The sequence below is a fragment of the Tursiops truncatus genome, chromosome 9 (assembly GCF_011762595.2).
Source record: "Tursiops truncatus isolate mTurTru1 chromosome 9, mTurTru1.mat.Y, whole genome shotgun sequence".
NCBI lineage: Eukaryota > Metazoa > Chordata > Mammalia > Artiodactyla > Delphinidae > Tursiops > Tursiops truncatus.
This window is the reverse complement of record NC_047042.1, coordinates 44,176,983-44,197,459: the sequence shown is the minus strand read 5'-3', so window position 1 is coordinate 44,197,459 and position 20,477 is coordinate 44,176,983. Positions and strand designations below refer to the sequence as shown.

Here is a 20,477-nt window from a genome sequence, read left to right as displayed (position 1 = left end):
AGAGGTGAAAATTAAAAAATGGCTTCTTCCACCTGTAGGTATCATTTTCATATAGAGGGGACTTTTTTTAGCCAAACACCTTTTTGTCAGCAGTCTTAGAGATAGACTTTGGTTCTGCATTACTCAAGTGTATGAAAGGTTCATTTTCTATTCCCTGGTAGTTTAAATGGAGGCAGCTAAAAAGGGAGAATCCCGCTAAGTATGGTGGCCGAAGAGTAAGATATTTTATATAATACCAATTACTGAAGATTATACTTCTTTCCAAGCTGTCTGTGGAGGATGTTAATACACATAAAATGAGTGTTCTGGGGTCATATCAGTAAGAAAAAGTAAAGCAGGTTTTTAAAACAGTATCTATGTATTTGTATATTTGAGTTTTGAAATGCTAATTGTATTGTACATTGAGTAAAGGAGTACAGAATGTAATATTTTCCAAATTTATTTGACCATGGAATTCTTTTTCATATATTTTTTACTAATACCCAGGAACAGTGTTATAAGTAGCACCACTCATAAAATTCTGCTCTAGATTAATGGACGGAATAACAGGCCAGTTGGAAGGAATCACTTGCTGATATGAAAGCAAAGAACTTTTGCTACTTTGTGGTGGTGTTTTCCTAATTTAAATGGTAAAACATTTCTCAAATACTCAGATTTAAAAAACTGGATACAAATTAATTCATCCTCTGTGACTTCACAAGCTTGAGCATTAAATAGATTTGAAGACCAAGTAGCCATCTTTGGTATTGCTTTGACTAAAATAATTTGTTTAAAATCAATGATTAGATCAACCTCTTAGATAGCCTCATCCACCAGAGGGCAGACAGCAGAAGCAATAAGAACTACAATCCTGCAGCCTGTGGAACAAAAACCACATTCACAGCAAGACAGACAAGATGAAAAGGCAGAGGGCTATGTACCAGATGAGGGAACAAGATAAAACCCCAGGAAAACAACAAAATGAAGTGGAGATAGGCAACCTTCCAGAAAAAGAATTCAGAATAATGGTAGTGAAGATGATCCAGGACCTCGGAAACACAATGGAGGCAAAGATCCAGAAGATGCAAGAAATGTTTAACAAAGACCTAGGAGAATTAAAGAACAAACAAACAGATGAACAATACAATAACTGAAATGAAAACTACACTAGAAGGAGTCAATAGCAGAATAACTGAGGCAGAAGAATGGATAAGTGACCTGGAATACAGAATGGTGGAACTCACTACTGCGGAACAGAATAAGAAAAAAGAATGAAAAGATAAGAAAAAAGAATGAAAAGAAATGAAGGCAACCAAAGAGAGCTCTGGGACAACATTAAACGCAACAACATTTGCATTATATGGGTCCCAGAAGGAGAAGAGAGAGAGAAAGGACCAGAGAAAATATTTGAAGACATTATAGTCGAAAATATCCCTAACATGGGAAAGGAAATAGCCATCCAAGGCCAGGAAGCGCAGAGAGTCCCATACAGGATAAACACAAGGAGAAACATGCACACACACATAGTAATCAAATGCACAAAAATTAAAGACAAACAAAAATTATTGAAAGCAGCAAGGGAAAAATGACAATTAATATACAAGGGAACTCCCATAAGGTTAACAGCTGATTTCTAAGCAGAAACTCTACAAACCAGAAGGGAGTGGCATGATATATTTAAAGTGATGACAGGGAAGAACCTACAACCAAGATTACTCTGACCAGCAAGGATCTCATTCAGATTCGATGGAGATATCAAAAGCTTTACAGACAAGCAAAAGGAAAGAGAATTCAGCTCTACAAACCAGCTCTACAACAAATGCTAAAGAAACTTCTCTAAGTGGGAAACACAAGAGAAGAAAAGGATCTACAAAAACAAACCCAAAACAATTAAGAAAATGGTCATAGGAACATACATATTGATAATTACCTTAAACGTGAATGGATTAAATGCTCCAACCAAAACACACAGGCTTGCTGAATGGATACAAAAAGAAGACCCATATATATGCTGTCTACAAGAGACCCACTTCAGACCTAGGGAAACACACAGACTGAAAGTGAGGGGATGGAAAAAGATATTCCATGCAAATGGAAATCAAAAGAAACCTGAAGTAGCTATACTCCTATCAGATAAAACAGACTTTAAAATAAAGAATGTTACAAGAGACAAGGAAAGACACTACATAATGATAAAGGGATCAATCCAAAAGGCGATATAACAATTATAAATATATATGCACCCAGCACAGAAGCACCTCAATACATAAGGCAACTGCTAACAGCTATAAAAGAGGAAATCGACAGTATCATAATAATAGTGGGGCACTTTTAACACTTCACTTACACAAATGGACAGATCATCCAAAATGAAGCTAAATAAGGAAACAGAAGCTTTAAACGACACAGTAGACCAGATAGATTTAATTGATATTTATAGGACATTCCATCCAAAAACAGCAGATTACACTTTCCTCTCAAGTGTGCACGGAACATTCTCCAGGATAGATCACATCTTGGGTCACAAATCAAGCCTCAGTAAATTTAAGAAAACTGAAATCATATCAAGCATCTTTTCTGACCACAACGCTATGAGATTAGAAATGAATTACAGGGAAAAAAATACGTAAAAAAGACAAACACATGGAGGCTAAACAATACTTTATTAAATAACCAGAGATCAATGAAGAAATCAAGGAGGAAATCAAAAAATACCTAGAGACAAATGACAATGAAAACACGATGATCCAAAATTTATGGGATGCAGCAAACGCAGTTCTAAGAGGGAAGTTTATAGCTATACAAGCCTACCTCAAGAAACAAGAAAAATCTCAAGTAAACAATCTAACCTTACACCTAAAGGAACTAGAGAAAGGAGAACAAACAAAACCCAAAGTTAGCAGAAGGAAAGAAATCATAAACATCAGAGCAGAAATAAATGAAATAGAAACAAAGAAAAGAATAGCAAAGATCAATAAAACTAAAAGCTGGTTCTTTGAGAAGATAAACAAAATTGATAAACCAGTAGCCAGAATCATCAAGAAAAAGAGGGAGAGGAATCAAATCAATAAAATTAGAAATGAAAAAGGAGATGTTACAACAGACACCACAGAAATACAAAGCATCCTAAGAGACTACTACAAGCAACTCTATGCCAATAAAATGGACAACCTGGAAGAAATGGACAAATCCTTAGAAAGATATAACCTTCCAAGACTGAACCAGGAAGAAACAGAAAATATGAACAGGCTAATAACAAGTAATGAGATTGAAACTGTGATTAAAACTCTTCCAACAAACAAAAGTCCAGGACCAGATGGCTTCACAGGTGAATTCTATCTAACATTTAGAGAAGAGCTAACACCCATCCTTCTCAAACTCTTCCAAAAAATTGCAGAGGAAGGAACACTCCCAAACTCATTCTGTGAGGCCACCATCACCCTGACACCAAAACCAGACAAAGATACTACAAAAAAAGAAAATTACAGACCAATATCACTGATGAATATAGATGCAAAAATACTCAACAAAATACTAGGAAACAGAATCCAACAACATATTAAAAGGATCATACACCATGATCAAGTGGGAGTTATTCCAGGGATGCAAGGTTTCTTCAATATACACAAATCAATGTGATACACCATATTAACAAATTGAAGAATAAAAACCATACGATCATCTCAATAGATGCAGAAAAAGCCTTTGACAAAATTCAACACCCATTTATGATAAAAACTCTCCAGAAAGTGGGCATAGAGGGAACCTACCTCAACATAATAAAGGCCATGTACGACAAACCCACAGCAAACATCATTCTCAATGGTGAAAAACTGAAAGCATTTCCTCTAAGATCAGGAATGAGACAAGGATGTCCACTCTCACCACTGGTATTCAACATAGTTTTGGAAGTCCTAGCCATGGCAATCAGAGAAGAAAAAGAAATAAAAGGAATACAAATTGGAAAAGAAGAAGTAAAACTGTCACTGTTTGTAGATGACATGATACTATACACAGAGAATCCTAAAAATGCCACCTGGAAACTGCTAGAGCTAATCAATGAATTTGGTGAAGTTGCAGGATACAAAATTAATGCACAGAAATCTTTTGCATTCCTATACACTAATGATGAAAAATCTGAAAGAGAAATTATTGAAACACTCCCATTTACCACTGCAACAAAAAGAATAAAATACCTAGGAATAGACCTACCTAAAGAAACAAAAGACCTTATGCAGAAAATTATAAGACACTGATGAAAAATTAAAGATGATACCAACAGATGGAGAGATATACCATGTTCTTGGATTGGAAGAATCAATATTGTGAATATGACTATACTACCCAAAGCAATCTACAGATTCAATGCAATCCCTATCAAACTACCAATGGCATTTTTTAAAGAACTAGAACAAATCATCTTAAAATTTGTATGGAGACACAAAAGACCCCAAACAGCCAAAGCAGTCTTGAGGGAAAAAAACGGAGCTGGAGGAATCAGACTTCCTGACTTCAGAGTATACTACAAAGCTACAGTAATCAAGACAATATGGTACTGGCACAAAAATAGAAACATAGATCAATGGAACAAGATAGAAAGCCCAGAGATAAACCCACGCACCTATGGTCAACTAATCTATGACAAAGGAGGCAAAGATATACAATGGAGAAAAGACAGTCTCTTCAATAAGTGGTGCTGGGAAAACTGGACAGCTACATGTAAAAGAATGAAATTAGAACACTCCCTAACACCATACACAAAAAGAAACTCAAAATGGATTAAAGACCTAAATGTAAGGCCAGACACTATAAAACTCTTAGAGGAAAACATAGGAAGAACACTCTTTGACATAAATCACAGCAAGATCTTTTTTGATCCATCTCCTAGAGTAATGGAAATAAAAACAAAAATAAGCAAATGGGACCTAATGAAACTCCAAAGCTTTTGCACAGCAATGGAAACCATAAACAAGACGAAAAGACAACCTTCAGAATGGGAGAAAATATTCACAAATGAATCAATGGACCAAGGATTAATCTCCAAAACATATAAACAGCTCATGCAGCTCAATATTAAAGAAACAAACAACCCAATCCAAAAATGGGCAGAAGACCTATATAGACATTTCTCCAAAGAAGACATACAGATGGCCAAGAAGCACATGAAAAGCTGCTCAACACACTAATTATTAGAGACATACAAATCAAAACTACAATGAGGTATCACTTCACACCAGTTAGAATGGGCATCATCAGAAAATCTACAAACAAGAAGTGCTGGATAGGGTGTGGAGAAAAGGGACCCCTCTTGCACTGTTGGTGGGAATGTAAATTGATACAGCCACTATGGAGAAAAGTATGGAGGTTCCTTAAAAAACCAAAAATAGAATTACTATATGATCCAGCAATCCCACTACTGGGCGTATACCCAGAGAAAACCATAATTCAAAAAGACACATGCACCCCAATGTTCATTGCAGCATTATTTACAATAGCCAGGTCATGGAAGCAACCTAAATGCCCATCGACAGACGAATGGATAAAGAAGTTGTGGCACATATATACAATGGAATTTTACTCAGCCATAAAAAAGAACGTAATTGAGTCATTTGTAGAGATGTGGATGGATCTAGAGACTGTCATACAGAGTGAAGTCAGAAAGAGAAAAACAAATACCGTATATTAATGCATGTATGTGCGTTATATATATTATTATTATATAATATATATTATATATATATAAAATATATCATTAATATAATACATTAATAATATATTATTATTATGAATACATTATTAATTATGATAATATTAATTAATAATAGCATGTAATTATAATATTGATATTATTTATATAGTTTTAATATATTAATAATATTATTAATTATATATATTATATATATAACAAGATTAACGCATGTTTGTAGAAAATTGGTACAGATGAACCGGTTTGCAGGGCAGAAGTTGAGACACAGATGTAGAGAACAAACGTATGGACACCAAGGGGGGAAAACCACAGTGGAGTGGGGATGGTGGTGTGCTGAATTGGGCGATTAGGATTGACATGTATACATTGATGTGTATAAAATTGATGACTAATAAAAATAAATAAAATAAAATTAATGATTACATGTATAAAACACTGCTCTCAATAGAACTTTATGCAGTGGTGGAAATGTGCTGTATCTGTGCTGTCCTATATGGCAGCCGGTAGCCTCTAGCCACATGTGGTTATTGAGTATTTGAAACGTGCTAATGAGATTAAAGAACCGAAGTTTTTGTTTTATTTTCATTAATTTAAATTTAAATTATTACATGTGCCTAGTAGCTTTTGTTTTGGACAATGCAGTCTTTAGAATATAATAGTATATATGTGCAATTAAAATGAAAATTTTCTTTGGGGAGTATTTTTTGGAAAAGTTGAAACTATGATGAATATGCTTAAACAATTTATATACATGTAATTTTATAGCCACATGACTGAAAGGATTTTTCCAGTGGTTTTGTACTTTAAAAAAAACTATATATTTTACTAGATAGATTTCAGGAACATAAATATTCTTTTGTAGTTAGTGTTTATGTATTTCTTTTGTATAACCAATACTACATTCTGAAATAATCAAATAGGTTTTCACGTTCAATTTTAAAAAAAGAATGACAATAGGAAGAAAGAAGATACTCTGAGATGAGAGACCTCAGATTTAGTTTCATTTGCCATTGGTGTGCTTGGCAGTATTAAGGCATTTGCAGAATTTTTGTGGCTACTGATTTAACTCTAAGTTGGAGATACAGTTTATGTAAATTTCCTTTGAAAAAGTTAGAGCCATACAAAATGAAAATAGTGTTATAAATGTTTTTGTTAATTATGGAACATGCCAGAAATTTTATTCATTTTCTGTGAATATGCTTTTGAGTTTTAAACATTGTGATCCTTAATCATTTGATTTTTGATGAGAGCAATGCCTCTGCTTGGTAGAAAGGTAAAAGTATTAAGGGATATAAATTCTCGAAATAAAAGTTTGACTAAAACAAAGTCATAATTGAATAATCTTAGCATAAATTATTAAAGATATGACTACTTGGGGGGATTATTTTCAGAGTAGTTTTTCTTATCTGGGACTGAGATTAGGAAAATTTAATAACTAATTATTTGCAAGCAGTTTAATATATTAATACCTCTTATCTTTGCCATTACCAAGTGAATAAAATATTTTACTCAGTATTATGACTAAATAGTTTCACTTTAGTATTTGAACTGTTTAAGCAGTTTATTTGTATTTTTATTCAACTAGCATTCAATTGTTATTGGTTTTATTTTGCAGCATCATTACTTTTAAGAGGTGGTAATTATTTAAAACTTTGTCCACAAGCATTTTGAATTGTATAGAACTGATGGCTTCTTCATAAGTTGTGTATTATGTAAAGTCACAGGTGCAGCCTCAATATGAATGATGAACTTTTCTGTATGTAATAAAAAATAATTTTTGAAGCAATATATATTTATATTGGGTTGGCCAAAAAGTTCGTTAGGGTTTTTTCCCTACGATGTTACAGAAAAACCCCAGTGAACTTTTGGCTTACCCAGTATTTATATATGATAATCATTACCCTATATCTGTTTTAAAATAGTGGTTTTAACTTTCCCTAAGTTGCATTACACTAAGAGTCTTCTCATATATTAAGGATGGTAGTTTAATATTTAAAAATTTTTAATACAAGTACTAAATGATTTTACTATTTGGCATTTAGTGTTTTGTGTTATGTTTGGATGTAGTGTCTGTTATAGGTTAAATCGCTGAAAATGAAGTTTTAGGTAAAAGCAATTCTGTTTTCTGCCATGTAGCTGAGGTTTTCTTTAAGATGCATTGTTTTAAATTATAGTTTAGCTTAATCTTGTTTATTTTTATAATAACTTTTTCTATTTTTATAGTAACTTTATATTTTTATATAAAGATGCTTGATGTTTTTCAAAAAAGGATACTATTATTAACACACTCTTTCCTGAGTATAGAAAGAATATAGTACATTCAACCCTTTACCTAACTAAGTATTGACATGTAGGTCATCTGTAACCCCACTGCTTCTAAGCATGTTCTGTTAATCTACTTCTCTTTAGTAAACATAACATTTCATAATTAGTTTGCCTATTCTCTTTAAAAACACCAATATACATATTTCACAGTTCTCTTTGAATTTGATAAATTTAATGTTGATGTAAAAAACCAAATGTTTTGAGTAACATTACTCAGAAACATCTTAGATTGATCATATCTAATTCAGAATAATAAACATTTCACAGGGTCATGAAAGTCTTAGCTTTTAAGGCATCCTAGTATTCAGTATAACCCTTTAATTGGTATGTGCTAAGATTTTGAAATATGTTTGATTTGCTGTGAGATTAAGGATAGAGGCAAAATTCTTTATTTTTTATTTTACTTATTTTTTTAAAGACACCTAGCTGTTGGGTAGAAGAAGGCACAGAAAAGAGATCACATCAGCGTTCTGCATCATGGGGAAGTGCTGATCAACTAAAAGAGGTAAGTCACTTCTGTTTTCAGTCTGTGTGCTGCTTTGGTCCTAGCAAATTATCTTAACTATTTCCTGAATATAATGATACTTCCTATATTTGTGATAAACTTACCTCTCTCAGAGTTTTAAGGGTTGCCTTCCACATTTTGGTGAACAATTCTGAGTTTACATTATTTGTGCCCTTCATATTCTTTATAAATATTTCTTATGTACCCACTCAGCTTTTGCCTTTCCAGAATGAAGTCTGATTTTATGTAATTTTGTCTTGTTTATTTGTTATATTTTGTTCCCACTTCAGCTTTCTTATTCTTGAGTTACCGCAACTAGAACTATAGATCACAATTTTTACAAAGGTAGGATAGTGTTTTCTGTTTCTTATACTTTTTAATGATATCCAGCATATTGTTGCCCTTTGAGACCCAATAGTATAGTGGAATCCATGTCTTTGAGAAACAGTTATTATAACCCATTCCCTTATGAATAACCCAAATTATGATAACTTTATGTATTAATATATTTTTTGATTATTTTCCTGTAGTGTTATCTTTTATCCATCTAAATTCTTATTTATTTGCTTTTATAAAATTACAGAAACTTAGAGTTGGAAGGTCATCTAGTCCATCTCCTACATAAACACTCCTTCTTAGAAAACATTCATGTAGTCTATTACAGTCATTCTCAGTGAGAAAAGCTTATCACTTTGCAAGAAAACCAAACCAGTTCTGTTTGTTGCCCCTTAAGTTGTTAGTTTATTTTGTACTATATTGAACTCAAAATTATACCCCTAAGTTTTGACTCTGCCCTCTGTATCAATATTGAATAAGTCTAATTTAAATATTTGAAAGGTTTGCAATATGTCATTTTCCTCCAGAGTAAACATTGACATTTCTCTCAAATATATTTCATATGCCATAGTATCCATACCTCTTAGTATCATTTGCATATCCTATAGGTTATCAGTATTTCTCATATACTGTGGTGTCTGGACTGAATAGATATAGTAGTCTATTAGCATGATTTTGCCTGTGATTGTATTACATTTTTAGGAACTTCTTTATATTATTGATGTACAGAAATCCTCAACTCCTATCTATGCACACAAACACATATGCGCAAAATCAGTTTTTCCCAACAGCAACAAAAAACAAAGGAAGCTGAGTCTAATATATCTAGTCTAAAATAGGTACATATCTATGCACAGAATATTGAGTAATATTGAATAAAAAGTAAATTTGTTCTTTTATCTTAGAGGTAAATACAATCTCAAAGTTATAGCCAAGATTAGGTATAGTTGACTTTGGACTACAGCAATACATGATATACACTATTAAAAAAGGAATGGCTGACATGACTGAGTGAGAGATTTAATTACTTCCCTCACAAAGCAATCATAAAGCTGGACAAAACTGTCAAAACAAATTCATCACTCTGGAAATCAACCAAATAAATTGAGAAACTTTATTCATGAAAAGTACTGAACTCAGGGTAAGAATCTTAGCTGCAAACAAATAGGACCAATGGCTCTGCTAGTCTGAGATTGTGGTCTAATTTGTGACAAGCAACAGACTCATGGAGTAGCAGGATTTTATAGAGAGTTCTAGGAGGTAAGACAATCTTGGGGGCTTGGTAAGTTCACCACATATCACAGGTTGATTGGAGGCTGTAGACAGGCACAGCAGAATATCAAGTGGGCCCAGTCACCCACGTATCACTGGTTAGTGGAGCCTAAGAATATCTGGAAAGGAGATCAAACAGGCCTAGTGGTAGTAAAATCTGAGGCCAACTTTTAAAAGGCCCAAACTTTGAATGCACTCCTCATTTCACACACAAATCCTCATTCAAATATACACACATCCTGAGAGTGGAAGCTTTACTGGATTGAGATGTTTGAGTAAAATCTCTGAATAGTTTTTGGCTAAACACTAAGGTGACACTGGAGACCAGCTTAAAAAGGTCTTAAAAAGCCAGTCATAGAAAGAAAAATGAGGGGTGAAAAATGGAGTAGAGATATCAGCAACCACACATGGTGGGGAAAACAGACTTTCAGTCCATCAGCCACCCTCAGAGAAAATCAGAATCTAGAGTTGCTCCAATATATTATCTAAAATGTCCAACATTCAACAGAAAATTTAGAGATATGCAAAGAAACAAGAAAGGATGACCCATAGTTAAGGAAAAAAAAAACAGTCAATAGAAACTGTATCTAAGTGTCTCCATATGTTGGATTTAGCAGACTAAAACATCAAAGCAGCTATTATAAGTATGATCAAAGAACTAAAGAAAACCATGTTTAAAGCATCAAAGGGAAGTAGGACCACAGTGACGCAATGAATAAAGAATTTCCACATAGATGTAATTATTATAAAAAATATACAAACAGAAACTGTAGCATTAAAAAGTATAGTAATTAAAAAAAATTCACTAGATGAGTTTGATAGAAGATTTAAGATGGCAGAAGGATCAGTGAATTTGAATATAGGTCAGGAGAATTTATATACTCTGAAAGAACAGAGGGAAAAAGATTGAAGAAAAGTCAAGCCTCAGAGGCCTGTGGGGAAACATTAAGTTCATACATATACACATAATGGGAGACTGAGGGGAGGAGAGGGGAGTTAAAAAATATTTGAAGAGATAATGGCAGAAAACTTTCCAGATCTGATGAAACACAATCTATATAGATTCAAGAAGCTCAACAAACCCCAAGTAGGAAAACACGCAGAGCTGCACATAGACACATCATAGTTAAACTGTTGAAAGCTAAAGGAAAGAGAAAATCTTGAAGCTGGAAGAAGAAAATGACTCATTACACATAGGGGACCAATAATACATTTAACAACTGGTATTTTTCATCAGAAACAGTGGAAACCATAAAGCATGACATATTCAAAGTGCTAAAAGAAAAATATCAACCAAGGATTCTATATTCAGAAAACCCAGCCTTTTAAAATAAAGGTGAAATAAAGTATTCCTGGATAAACAAAGATTGAGAGACTTTCCTGCTACTAGACTGTCTTACAAGAAATACTGAAGGTATTGACTCCAGTTTAATTCAAATCAGTAGGAAGAATTGAAGAGTGTTGGCAAATATGTGGGTAAATATAAAACAGTCTATAGATAGATTTTTCTCATTTTTCTAAGATTATATAAAACAATAATTATAACACTGTTGTTGGGTTTATAATATACATTTAATATATATGACAATAATAACACAGAAGAAAACAAGGGAAAAGACATATTTTGGAATATAGTTTCTCTTTTACTGGAATTAAATATTATTTTGAAGTAGATTATAATAAATTAGAATTCATGTTATAATCCCTACAGCAGTTGCTAACAAAATAACTCTATAAGAATAGAAAATAAAAAGTATCAGAAATGGATTAAAAAGATACAATAAAAAATATTTATCACAAAAGAAAGCAGTGTAGGAGGAAGAGAGAAATAAAAAAGATGTGACAAATAGAAAAATAGCAAAATGGCAGGAATAAATCTATTTAATTACATTAAATGTGAATGGAGTGAACATTATATTCAAAAGGCAGAGATTGTCAAACTGGATAAAAAAGCAACACTCAGCTATACGTTGTCTGTAAGAAACACATGTTAGATTCCAAGACACAAATAGGTTGAAAGTAAAAAGATGGGGAAAGATACACAATGAAGACAGTAATAAGGAAACATCAAGACAAAACAGACTTTAAGACAAGAAGTATTACTGAAGACAAATAGAGACATTTCATAATGATTAAAGGTCAGTACATTCAGGAAGATATAGCAGTCAAAAATTGTATGTACATCTAACAACAGTCTCAAAATGCATGAAGCAAAACTGTGGAAGGAGAAATTCAGTTTCTCTAATTGGGGATTTCAATACCTTACTCTCAATACTTTAAAGAACTACTAAGTAGGTAGAAATCAGCAAGGAGATAGAGGAGTTCAACAGTATCATCAGTCCGTTTGACCTAACTGACATATATAGAAAACTCTACCCATTGACTGCAGAATACATATTCTTTTCAAACACGTGTGAAACATTTTCTGGGTAAGACTATATACTGGGCCATAAAACAACTCTCAGTAGGTTACACAGGACTGAAGTCATATAACAGAAAGAAATCTTTAACAAACCCAAATATTTGTCAATTAAAGAACACTTACCTAGTACCACAGGGAAATTTTAAATATTTAAATAAATGAAAGCAAAAAGACAACTTAGAATTTATGTGTACAGGTAAAGCAATGCTTCAAGGAAAACTTATACCTTAAGTGCATATATAAGAAAAAGAGAAAATTCTCAAATCATTACTTTAAGCTTCCATCTTAAGAAACCAGACAAAGAAGAGCAAAGCAGAGCAAAAGCAAGCAGAGAAAGGAAATCATAAAGAATATAGCAAAAACCAATGAAACAGAAAAATACTGGAAAAAAGCCAATAAAACTAAAAGTTGGTTCTTTGAAAAGATCAACAAGGTGGACAAACCTTTAGCTAGACTGACCAAGAAAAAAAAACACACAAATTACTAAAATCAGCAGTGAAAGGGGTGACATTACTACCAACCTTACATAACTTAAAAGTATTATAATGGAATATTATAATCAAATTTATGTCATCAATTTAGAAAATAAGCCAAGATGGATAAAATTCCAGCAAGACACAAATTACTAGAAATAAATTACCAAGACTGATTTAAGAACAAATAGAAAATATGAGCAGACTTGTAACAAGTAAATAAATTGAATGAGGAATTTAAAATCTTCCCACAAAGAAAATCCCAGGATTGGATTTGGTGAATTCTATCAAATATTCAGAGAAGAAACAATGTGAATCATTCACAAACTCTTTCAGAAAATAAAAGAGAAGGGAGCACTTACCAATTCATTTTATAAGTCCAGAGTTATCTGATTTCAAAGGCAGGCAAAGACATTAACATTTCAGATCAATATCTCTCTTGAACGTAGATGCAAAAATCCTTAACAAAATATTAGCAAACCAAATCCAGCAACTTATATAAAGGATTATACACCAAAAGCAAATGCGACTTGTTCCAGAAATGCAGAGTTCTTTTAAGATCCAAAATTCAATTAATGTAATAAACACTACTACATTAATAAAATAAAGAAACAAAACTGCATAATTATCTCAGTAGAGTCACAGAAAGCTTTTGCCAAAGTGCAGCATCCATTCATGATAAAAATCTCTAAACAAACCAGGAATAAAAAAGAATTTTCTCTGCCTGTTAAAGAGCATTTATGAAAAACGTACAGAGAATATCATATTCAATGGTGAAAGCAAGAATGCTTTCCTCTAAGATAAGAAATAAGATAGTGATGTCCACTGTCACCTTGTCACCACTTCTATTCACTTGCGCAGGAGGTTCTAGTCAGGCAAGAAAAATGAATAAAAGACATCCAGATTGTTAAGGAAGTGGTAAAACTGCCTTCATTCACAGATACATGATCCTATATGTAGAAATTATAGGGAACATATAAATATATTACTAGAACTAATACAAGTTTAACAAGGTTGCAGAAAAAAAGATCAACATACAGAAATCAAGTGTTTGGTTGTTTGGCCTGAGGCGACCCACCACTGGAGCTTACAGGCACTTTGGTGGGGTGAATGGTGGACTCTGGGGGGGTTCACACCAAGGAGTACTTCCCAGAACTTCTGCTGCCAGTGTCCTTGTCCCTGCGGTGAGCCACAGCCGCCCCCTGCCTCTGCAGCCGACCTTCCAACGCTAGCAGGAGAATCAAATGTGCTGTCACAGTTGTGAAAACTGATTAAAGGTAGAGTCTATGCGACCAGAGGGCAGACAGCAGAAGCAAAAAGAACTACAATCCTGCAGCCTGTGGAACAAAAACCACATTCACAGAAAGATCGACAAAAGGAAAAGGCAGAGTACTATGTACCAGATGAAGGAACAAGATAAAACACCAGAAAACCAACTAAATGCAGTGGAGATAGGCAACCTTCTAAAAAAGGATTCAGAATGATGATAGCGACGATGATACAGGACCTCGGAAAAACATTGAAGGCAAAGATCAAGAAGATGCAAGGAATGTTTAACAAAGATCTAGAAGAATTAAAGAACAAACAAACAGAGATAAACAATAGAATAACTGAAATGAAAAATACACTAGAAGGAATCAATAGCAGAATAACTCAGGGAGAAGAACAGATAACTGACCTGGAAGACAGAATGGTGAAAATCACTTCCGTTTAACAGAATAAAGAAAAAAAAATGAAAAGAAACGAAGACAGCCTAAGAGACCTCTGGGACAACATTAAACGCAACAACATTCTCATTATAGGGGCCCCAGAAGGAGAAGAGAGAAAGAGGCTGAGAAAATATTTGAAGAGATTATAGTCAAAAACGTCCCTAACAGGGGAAAGGAAATAGCCACCCAGGTTCAGGAAGCACAGAGACTCCCAGGCAGATAAACCCAAGGAGAAACACGCCAACACACATAGTAATCAAATTGACAAAAATTAAAGACAACCAAAAATTATTAAAAGCAACAAGGGAAAAACAACAAATAACATACAAGGGAACTCCTGTAAGGTTAACAGCTGATTTCTCAGCAGAAACTCTACAAGCCAGAAGGGACTGGCATGATATATTTAAAGTGGTGAAAGGGAAGAATCTACAAACAAGATTACCCAGCAAGGATCTCATTCAGATTTGATGGAAAAATCAAAAACTTTACAGACAAGCAAAAGGAAAGAGAATTCGGCACCACCAAACCAGCTGTACAACAAAGGCTAAAGGAACTTCTCTTAGTGGGAAACACAAGAGAAGAAAAGGACCTACAAAAATAAACCCAAAATAATTAAGAAAAAGGTAACAGGAACGTATATATCAATAATTGCCTTAAATGTGAATGGATTAAATGCGCCAACCAAAAGACACAGGCTTGCTGAATGAATACAAAAACAAGACCCATATATATCCCATCTACAAGGGACCCACTTCAGACCTAGGGACACATACAGACTCAAAGTGAGGGGATAGAAAAAGATATTCCATGCAAATGGAAATCAAAGCTGGAATAGCAATACTCATATCAGATAAAATAGACTTTAAAATAAAGAATGTTACAAGAGACAAAGAAGGATACTACATAATGATCAAGGGATCAATCCAAGAAGAAGATAAAACAATTATAAATATATATGCACCCAACATAGGAGCACCTCAATACATAAGGCAACTGCTAACAGCTAGAAAAGAGGAAATCGACAGTAACACAATGGACAGATCATCCAAAATGAAAATAAATAAGGAAACAGAAGCTTTAAATGACACAATAGACCAGATAGATTTAATTGATATTTATAGGACATTCCATCCAAAAACAGCAGATTACACTTTCCTCTCAAGTGTGCATGGAACATTCTCCAGGATACATCACATCTTGGGTCACAAATCAAGCCTCAGTAAATTTAAGAAAATTGAAATCATTATCAACCATATTTTCTGACCACAACACTCTGAGATCAGAAATGAATTACAGGGAAAAAAACGTAAAAAACACAAACACATGGAGGCTAAACAATACATTACTAAATAACCAAGAGGTCACTGAAGAAATCAAAGAGGAAATCAAAAAATACCTAGAGACAAATGACAATGAAAACACGACAATCCAAAACCTATGGGATGCAGCAAAAGCAGTTCTAAGAGGGAAGTTCATAGCTATACAAGCCTACCTAAAGAAACAAGAAAAATCTCTAGTAAATAATCTCACCTCGCACCTAAAGGAACTAGAGAAAGAAGAACAAACAAAACCCAAAGTTAGCAGAAGGAAAGAAATCATAAAGATCAGAGTAGAAATAAACAGAAAAGAATAGCAAAGATCAATAAAACTAAAAGCTGGTTCTTTGAGAAGATAAACAAAATTGATAAACCATTAGCCAGACTCATCACGAAAAAGATGGAGAGGACTCAAATCAATAAAATTAGAAATGAAAAAGAAGTTACAACAGACACTGCAGAAATACAAATACAAAGCATCCTAAGAGACTACTACAAGCAACTCTATGCCAATAAAATGGACAACCTGGAAGAAATGGACAAATTCTTAGAAAGGTATAACCTTCCAAGACTGAACCCGGAAGAAACAAAATATCAACAGGCTAATAACAAGTAATGAGATTGAAACTGTGATTAAAACTCTTCCAACAAACAAAAGTCCAGGACCAGATGGCTTCACAGGTGAATTCTATCAAACATTTAGAGAAGAGCTAACATCCGTCCTTCTCAAACTCTTCCAAAAAATTGCAGAGAAAGGAACACTCCCAAACTCATTCTATGAGGCCACCATCACCCTGATACCAAAACCAGACAAAGATACTACAAGAAAAGAAAATTACACACCAATATCACTGATGAATATAGATGGAAAGATTCTCAACAAAATACTAGCAAACAGAATCCAACAACATATTAAAAGGATCATACACCATGATCAAGTGGGAGTTATCCCAGGGATGCAAGGATTCTTCAATATATGCAAATCAATCAATGTGATACACCACATTAACAAACTGAAGAATAAAAGCCATATGATCATCTCAATAGATGCAGAAAAAGCTTTTGACAAAATTCAACACCCATTTATGATAAAAACTCTCCAGAAAGTGGGCATAGAGGGAACTACCTCAACATAATAAGGGCCATATACAACAAACCCACAGCAAACATCATTCTCAATGATGAAAAACTGAAAGCATTTCCTCTAAGATCAGGAACAAGACAAGGATGTCCACTCTCGACACTATTATTCAACATAGTTTTGGAAGTCCTATCCATGGCAATCAGGGAAGAAAAAGAAATAAAAGGAATAGAAATTGGAAAAGAAGAAGTTAAACTGTCACTGTTTGCAGATGACATGACACTATACATAGAGAATCCTAAAGATGCCACCAGAAAACTACTAAAGCTAATCAATGAATTTAGTAAAGTTGCAGGTTACAAAATTAATGCACAGAAATCTCTTGCATTCCTATACACTAACAATGAAAGATCAGAAGGAGAAATTAGGGAAACAGTCCCATTCACTATTGCAGCAAAAAGAATAAAACACCTAGGAATAAACCTGCCTAAGGAGGTAAAAGGCCTGTACTCAGAAAACTATAAGACACTGATAAAAGAAATCAAAGGTGACACAAATGGAGAGATATACCATGTTCTTGGATTGGAAGAATCAATATTGTGAAAATGACTATACTACACAAAGCAATCTACAGATTCAGTGCATTACCTATCAAATTGCCAATGGCATTTTTTCCAGAAGTAGAAGACAAAATCTTCAAATTTGTATGGAGACACAAAAGATCCCGAATAACCAAAGCAATCTTGAGGGGGAAAAAACAGAACTGGAGGAATCATGCTCCCTGACTTCAAACTATACTACAATGCTACAGTAATCAGGATACTATGGTACTGGCACAAAAACAGAAATATAGATCAATGGAATAGGATTAGAAGCCCAGAGATAAACCCATGCACATATGGTTACCTTATCTTTGACAAAGGAGGCAAGAATATACAATGGAGAAAAGACAGGCTCTTCAATAAGTGGTGCTAGGAAAACTGGGCAGCTACGTGTAAAAGAATGAAATTAGAACACCCTCTAACACCATACACAAAAATAAACTCAAGGGCTTCCCTGGTGGTGCAGCGGTTAAGCATCTGCCTGCCAATGCAGGGGACACAGGTTCAAGCCCTGGTCCAGGAAGATCCCATATGCCATGGAGCAGCTAAGCCAGTGTGCCACAACTACTGAGCCTGCGCTTTAGAGCCCGCGAGCCACAACTACTGAAGGCCGCGTGCCTAGAGCCTATGCTCTGCAACAAGAGAAGCCACCGCAATGAGAAGCAGGTGCACTACAATGAAGAGTAGCCCCACTCCCTGCAACTAGAGGAAGCCCGCACACAGCAGCGAAGGCCCAATGCAGCCAAAAATAAGTAAATAAAATAAATTAATAAACTAAAAAACCCCGCAAAACTCAAAACGGATTAAAGACCTAAATGTAAGACCAGACACTATATAAAACTCTTGGAGGAAAACATAGGAAGCACACTCTTTGACATAAATCACAGCAGGATCTTTTTTAACCCACCTCATAGAGTAATGGAAATAAAAACAGAAATAAACAAATGGGACCTAATGAAACTTAAAGCTTTTGCACAGCAAAGGAAACTATAAACAAGATGAAAAGACAACCCTCACAATGGGAGAAAATACTTGCAAAGGAATCACCGGACAAAGGATTAATCTCCACAATATATAAACAGCTCGTGCAGCTCAATATTAATAAACAGCGCAATTAAAAAATAGGAAGAAGACCTAAATAGACATTTCTCCAAAGAAGACATACAGATGGCCAAGAAGCACATGAAAAGCTGCTCACCATCACTAATTATTAGAGAAATGCAAATCAAAACTACAATGAAGGTATCACCTCACACTGTTTAGAATGGACATCATCAAGAAATCTACAAACAATAAGTGCTGGAGAGGGTGTGGAGAAAGGGAACCCTCTTGCACTGTTCTTTTTTTTTTTTCAAACACAGACTTTTTAAAATTTATATTTTTTACAGCAGGTTCTTATTAGTTATCCATTTTATACATATTAGTGTATATATGTCAATCTCAATTGTCCAATTCATCACACCACCACCACCACTGCCCCCCGCCACTTTCCCCCCTTGGTGTCCATACGTTTCTTTGTTCTTTCTCTGATTGCTTTAGGTGTAAGGTTAGGTTGTTTATTTGAGATTTTTCTTGATTCTTGAGGTGGGATTGTATTTTTGATTTCCTCTTTGATTTCTTCAGTGATCTCTTGGTTATTTAGTAATGTATTGTTTAGCCTCCATGTGTTCGTGTTTTTTACATTTTTTTCCCCTGTAATTCATTTCTAATCTCATAGTGTTGTGGTCAGAAAAGATGCTGGATATGATTTCAATTTTCTTAAATTTACTGTGGCTTGCACTGTGACCCAAGATGTGATCTATGCTGGAGAATTTTCCATGTGCACTTGAGAAGAAAGTGTAATCTGCTGTTTTCGGATGGAATGTCCTATAAGTATGAATTACATCTATCTGGTCTGTTGTGTCATTTAAAGCTTGTGTTTCCTTGTTAATTTTCTGTCTGGATGATCTGTCCACTGGTGTAAGTGAGGTGTCAAAGTCCCCCACTATTATTGTGTTACTGTCAATTTCCTCTTTTATAGCTGTTAGCCTTTGCCTTATGTATTGAGATGCTCCTATGTTGGTTGCATATATATTTATAATTATTATATCTTCTTCTTGGATTGATCCCTTGATCATTATGTAGTGTCCTTCCTTGCCTCTTGTTACATTTTTTCTTTTAAAGTCTATTTTATCTGATATGAGTATTGCTACTCCAGGTTTCTTTTGATTTCCATTTGCATGGAATATCTTTTTCCATCCCCTCACTTTCAGTCTGTATGTGTCCCTAGGTCTGAAGTGGGTCTATTGTAGATTGCATATATATGGGTCTTGTTTTTGTGTCCATTCAGTGAGCCTGTGTCTTTTGGTTGGAGCATTTAATCCATTCACGTTTAAGGTAATTATCGATATGTATGTTCCTATGACCATTTTCTTAATTGTTATGGGTTTGTTTTTGTAGGTCCTTTTCTTCTGTTATGTTTCTCACTTAGAGAAGTTCCTATAGCCTTTGTTGTAGAGCTGGTTTGGTGGTGCTGAATTCTCTTAGCTTCTGCTTGTCTGTGAAGCTTTTGATTTCTCCATGGAATTTGAATGAGATCCTTGCTGGGTAGAATAATCTTGGTTGTAGGTTCTTTCTTTTCATCACTTTAAATATATCATGCCACTCCCTTATGGCTTGTAGAGTTTCTGCTGAGAAATCAGTGGTTAATGTTATGGGAACTCCCTTGTATGTTATTTCTCATTTTTCCCTTGTTGCTTTCAGTAATTTTT

The 20,477-nt window shown here is 34.3% G+C and overlaps 1 protein-coding gene across 2 annotated transcripts in view; it reads left to right on the top strand.

The window, feature by feature from the left end:
• GLCCI1 (glucocorticoid induced 1) overlaps positions 1-20,477 on the top strand; it is a 120,140-nt gene that overhangs the window by 54,515 nt on the left and 45,148 nt on the right. For both annotated transcript variants that reach the window (XM_033863047.2, XM_033863046.2), the window contains exon 3: positions 8,430-8,516. In XM_033863047.2, coding sequence (XP_033718938.1) covers positions 8,430-8,516 — 87 coding nt within the window. The remainder of the gene's footprint in view (positions 1-8,429; positions 8,517-20,477) is intronic.